This window comes from Lactuca sativa, chromosome 1, assembly GCF_002870075.4.
Source record: "Lactuca sativa cultivar Salinas chromosome 1, Lsat_Salinas_v11, whole genome shotgun sequence".
In the NCBI taxonomy this organism is placed as follows: domain Eukaryota; kingdom Viridiplantae; phylum Streptophyta; class Magnoliopsida; order Asterales; family Asteraceae; genus Lactuca; species Lactuca sativa.
In genome coordinates, this window is record NC_056623.2 from 5,685,823 (window position 1) to 5,691,480 (window position 5,658).

General features: G+C 37.1%; 1 protein-coding gene across 2 annotated transcripts; it reads right to left on the bottom strand.

Moving 5' to 3' along the window:
- Positions 1-345: 345 nt before the first annotated feature.
- On the bottom strand, positions 346-2,522 carry LOC111909296 (uncharacterized). 2 transcript variants are annotated; one of them, XM_052770179.1, is made up of 9 exons: positions 2,414-2,522; positions 2,261-2,333; positions 2,105-2,185; positions 1,951-2,014; positions 1,774-1,861; positions 1,602-1,686; positions 1,071-1,150; positions 550-712; positions 346-453 (listed from the first exon to the last, which is right to left on the bottom strand). In XM_052770179.1, exons 1-9 carry the CDS (start codon positions 2,491-2,493, stop codon positions 436-438), a joined length of 732 nt encoding a protein of 243 aa, XP_052626139.1. In that variant the 5' UTR covers positions 2,494-2,522; the 3' UTR covers positions 346-435. The 2 variants fall into 2 exon arrangements, with proteins under 2 accessions (XP_052626139.1, XP_042752049.2); XM_042896115.2 differs by having other exon boundaries at positions 376-445.
- Between the last annotated feature and the right edge of the window lie 3,136 nt (positions 2,523-5,658).

Below are 5,658 nucleotides of genomic sequence, written 5' to 3' on the forward strand. Positions count from 1 at the left end.
CATTAGGAAAGCTTTATACTCTTTGATTTAAGAAGCTAAGTAAACTATAAGAAATCCACAACAAAAAGAAACTATAAGAAATCCACAACAAAAAGATTTGAAACTTACCTGTCCAGTAAGAAGAGGGGTATCAGCAACAAGCTTGAAAGCAACAGGCCTTGGAGTACGCACAGGCCAAGCCTGCAAATAAAAGGTGCATCAAGTATAAAAGAGAACAAGGAAACTGATATTAAAAACAAGAACTTTGATCATTAGAATAAAAGAGAGAGAGAAAAATAGAGAGGGAAGAAATGGAATGGAATGACTCATTCCATTCCATTCCATTCTATATTCCAACCTTTACCTTGTTTTCTTATCATTATCAGTTGTCTCTGTACCTCTTTCATTTCCTGCAAGATTTATGAACGAAGAATGGCATGTGATCGTGAAGATTCCTCATTTGCATCTGTTGTCCTTGTGATTGTAAATTAGTAAAAAAGTATAGAAAACATGAGAATTTAATCATTTATATATTGAAATTTGTTAAATATGAGGAATGATATAACTTACAGGCAAACGATCCCAAACAAGGTGACCATCATTTGGTTTGAGGTGATAATAAGAGCATCCAAAAGCAACAGCAGCCACACCAATGTAAAAGCATGTCCAACCACAAAGCTCACCTTGTAGACTTAGGCATTTTATACCAGGCAGAATCAGGGGCAGTATAAACCTGAGAAGTGGATGCTACTTTGTTTAATTGTAGTTATCACTATTATATAGGTCATCCATAAAAGTTAAAAGGTACACCATTTGAAAGAGAAAACAAGAAAAAGATAAAAAGTGTTATCTGTTAAGGATGAAAAGTGGAAAGAGTAGCTCTTTAAAAAGATTGACAAAATCAGAAAATATATTTTCGTTAACTTGTTAACACAAACCCCTCGCTTTATCAATCTTTTATACGTAGATCATAAATCCAAAAAGTTATCTACGTTGAAACCCAACAAACCAAGTTTCAACAAACATAGCAATGGAAATGGAACACCCATGTTAAAATATATACAAGATGAAGGGCATAATCGTCAATCTACCATCGACATATCCCAGGTGCTTCTGTCCTCAACATTGATATCGCCTCTTCATACTCTGAAGCATATACAAACCCCCACAGCTGCACACATTGATATTCATATCAACTCAACTTATGCAAACTATTTATATTAAATTACACTTTTGGTCCCTGAGAATCTCTAATTTTTCTGATTTTGGTCCCAAAAAGTTTTCTCTTGCAACTTTAGTCCTTATTTGACTATTTTTGGTCCCGAACCATTTTTTCAATTTTGGTCCCCAAAAATTCTCTTACAATTTTGGTCCTTTGAAATTTCTTGTAGAGTTTCAGTCCTTGTTCTAAGTAAGATGGCCATTTTTGGTCCCTGAGTATTGCTGATCTTTTCAATTTTAGTCCCAACTCATTTTACTTGGAACGAAGAGTAAAAACGTTACAAAAACCTCAAATAACGATCAAATTTGCAAGAGAATTTTGTAGGACCCAAATTGAACAAAATCAGCCATACTCGAGGACCAAAAATGTAATTTTTGCAAAAATAAGTGAGAGAAAGCACCTCAATTTCCTTCACTTCAAATTCTTGGGTGTGTGACAAACAAGAGTTACCATAAGTTTCTGAGGCCAAACTTGACCCATTCAATCTGGGGAAAAAAAATATGCAAATTGCCAAATTACCATATTATCCCTCAAAAAGAAAAATAGGAATGATGCAAGTGCAACACTCTTACAAGTCACTATCGAGATACAATGCAAAATGATTTCCCCCACCAAGCGCTAAATACTCAGTTGAACAAAGAGTAAAATACCGATTCACCCCTAATAAATGCACAATTAACATAATAAATCCCAAATAAATATTAAAATTATAAAAGATTTTTTTATATATTATCAAGAAAATGCAGTACCTGTGGGGCGATATATAACAGGACGCCCTGGTGTATTTGTAAACACAAATGTATCATTCGATCCCTGTATAGTATTTACTCATCATAGTGAAAAAGGGTAGAAAAGTCTTTTGTCAACATATAGAGAAACGAACTTAATTAAACAATTACAAACCTGGTATCTTTTCTTTGTTGATGGTTTCAAAGGTGCCTCAACTAAACCACCAAACACTGCACCTTTACGATCTCCAACAACCTGAAAATGTTTAATCAAGTTTCAGTTAAAGGGTAAAGTTGACATTTTGCATAGTTACTGAAGACAAGACATTACCAGTAGACTTAACCCAGGGCAAAGATTGCTTCTTCTATATAAGGTTGAAAGAGATATGCCATGCCTCCATGTACTAACATATAAAAAAGATAATGATATATCAAGATTCAAGAATAATGTGAAACTGAAAATATGATGAAGATGAAATTTTACCTGTATAGTAAGACCCATTTCTTTCCTTGACTGAGAACAGGGAGTGCAACATAAAGATCAGAACGTGTATTTTCTGTCATAAGTTGTGAAGGTTCTGATATTTTTGGAAGTTTATCAGAAGGAAAATCTGAGAACAAGAGCCTCAACAAGTGCTCCAGTTCCACCAACAGGGTATTCTAAACTACAACCTGGTTTATACCATTCTGCAAACATATAAATTTGCAAATATGTGGATATATATACAGGCAAAAGATTAGACATTTAGAGAACTATAAAATATGAAGGAATAGAATGGATTCTGTTTGGTTGGAATGGAATGGATGAGGACATGTGGTAATGGAATAGCCCATTCCATTCCTTCCTCAATTCCATCATACCAAAAAGTAAAACTACCTTAAAAGAAACTTTTTAATGTATGATATGATTATGTACCATTTCTGCTGAAAGAACACCATCGGATTTCACTCCAGCAAGTAAGAAAGACAAAAGATCCACCCAATTTCTAATGAAAGGATCTTTGAGTCCCAATGAATCAACTATTTCTGAAAAAGGGCGTAAAAGCTTTGTGGCACCAAGAACACCTTGAGGTCCCATTTTTGCAAATGATTTTAGGAGTGGATATGCATATCTAACTCCAGCAGTAGAAACAACTCCCAAATCACCTCGAATAGATAAAGGTGGAAAAGCCATGGCAGCTGCAGATAATGGAAGTATTGCATCAACCAAGACTGGAACATCTTCTTCTTGATTACATTGTTGTGTGTTTCTCCTTGGTTCATTACTCACATCGCCCTAACAAAAACGAAGGAATCCCATTACTAAACCCTAATCCTAAAGTGTATTAGTTCGTTCACAGAGATTAGATTTCATGAAGATAAACCCTAAGATTAAAAGGTCAAAGAATTGCACAAAAGGTCATATCAGAAATAGAATTTCAAATCGATGATCAGGAATTGAACTAAACTTGATCGAACTATATTATTATTGATGGTGGCAGCTTAGGGCTTAGAGAGAGAGAGAGAGAGAGAGAGAGAGAGTGAGTGAGTGAGAGAACAGAGGTAAAGGAAGACAAACCGATTCAAAAGGATGTGTTGATCCCAATTTCACAAATCGGCGTTCCAAAACCAAAATTCCCGATCCCAATCGCGTTTCTGTGCAATCCAATTTGCCAATTTCACGTTTCAGGTATGCTTACTTTGGCAAATTACAGTCTTTAGGCTGCCACCTCCACTTTTGATATGAAGTCGTCGCTTGCTTTACAGAGAGATATGAAGTCGAGACAAAAAGACGAGATTGACCCATCTGGTAATAAACGTACTCGGGAAGCTGAACAAAATGACCCGAGATTGACCCATCTAGTAACAACGCTATTGATGCCATTCCTTCCATTTTTGGCTGTTCATCCTCCACTTCCTCTACTGCTACTTCTTCACCATCTTCTATTTTTTCTGTATTTAGACTTGAGAGTATAATTAGGGCTTTTTCTAACAATTTCAACATCGAGTGGGAGATATGGTGGTTCCAGTAGGTAGAAGTGAGGGAAGAAGTAAGCAGCAGTCAATGTCGGGAGGGGGAAGGAAGGAGCGTCCAGGGCAAGAGGGAAAGGAGAAAAAAAGGAAGGCGGGATTTTTAATTTTTTCAGAATTTCATTTCCCCCTACTGTTAAAGGATGGAACGCGCGTTCCATTAAAAATTATAAAGCGACATCCTTAGACGACGCGCATTTTATTATAGGTGCCCTCCGTGTTTTTTTTAGACACTAATTTAAGGGCGCGCAATAATGCGTGTCTTCTATCCTTAAATTTTTTGAAGAGATGACATTTTTCTAATGTCACTCTCCTTTGCGTAACATAGATCAATGAGCGTCGTATTTTGCGCGTCGTAAAAGGCCTTTTTTCTTGTAGTGGCGTACCCAGCTCGTACGCAACTCGTACTGGTCAAAGAGGGCGTATGCAGAGCGTAAGTCTGAGTACGCCGGGCGTACTCAGTAGCCATTAACTTTTGTTAACTTTTGAGATTTTGGCCATATTTGGACTACTAGGGTTTTTGGCCATATTGGGCCTTTGGGTATCATTGGATGGGCCCATGGATATGTTTTATGACCTAATTACTAATTAGGGTATTATTTGATGATATTTAGTGCATAGGTTTACCGAATCAACAGCCGAGCATTTATCTGGTTCTTTCATCAATTTGAGGTAAGTCTCCTCCTAGTGCTTAGCGGGTCGAAGGCACCAATGCTCGCCCATGATTTGTGGTTATTGGTTTGCTAGCTATTTGTGTGACCTTGCATGTGCTATATGTGTACCGGGCGGGGCTTGATCAGTGTGTTATAGTATGATAGTTGTCATTGTATTTACAGGTCAAAGGCACCAATGTCGACCCAGTGGATTATGTTATAGTATGCTAGTTGTCTTTGTGACTCTTGCATGTCTTGTGTGTGTATGTATGTATACATATGGGGCCCGATGTTAGATGGGGGCCTGATGGGTGTGTTGGGTGGGGCCCATCGCATGTTAGTGACAGATTTGTTCCGGACGGGGCCCGATGGTTGTGGGGCACTTCCCATTGTATGTTTGGTATGTATGGTATGAGGTATTGTGGGGAACTCACAAAGCTTAATTCTTACAGTTTTCAGTTTGTGTTTCAGGTACTTTTGGATCGAAAGGGAAGAGCTCAGGGTGATCGCATCGCACACACACCATGATTTTCGCATTATATGACTTTGATGTACCGAGATGATTGACTAATTTACTCTTATCTTTCCTTCATGGTTTTATGAACATGTTTGGTTGATGGTTTTATTGTTATGAAAGATGAAATTTTTGGTCTTAAATTTTGGTACGTTACAAGTTGGTATCATAGTCTTCGTTTGAAGGATTCGAGCATACTCTTGGGTGTGTCTGAACTCAAACTGGGGGTTTGGTAGATTTTTATAAAATAAAAGTTTTATTACAGGACTTTCTAATAAAAGAAAAGGGGTGTGGTGCATGTAATCAGCCAAACTCAAGTAAGGGATTCCCATAATACCCATACATATTTGTTATATTATATGTTATGAGAATTGCATGCTAGATTAGGGCTAAGGATCTACTCAAGATTTCATGACTAGGAGAGATGCCTTTATATGCCTGATTGTTTGAGCTTTTAGAATTTTATGCTAGTATGGATTTTAGATGACTGAATAGATTGGCCTAATATGCGATAGCCTAAGAGGAATTGGATGTTACACTAGATTTGGAATC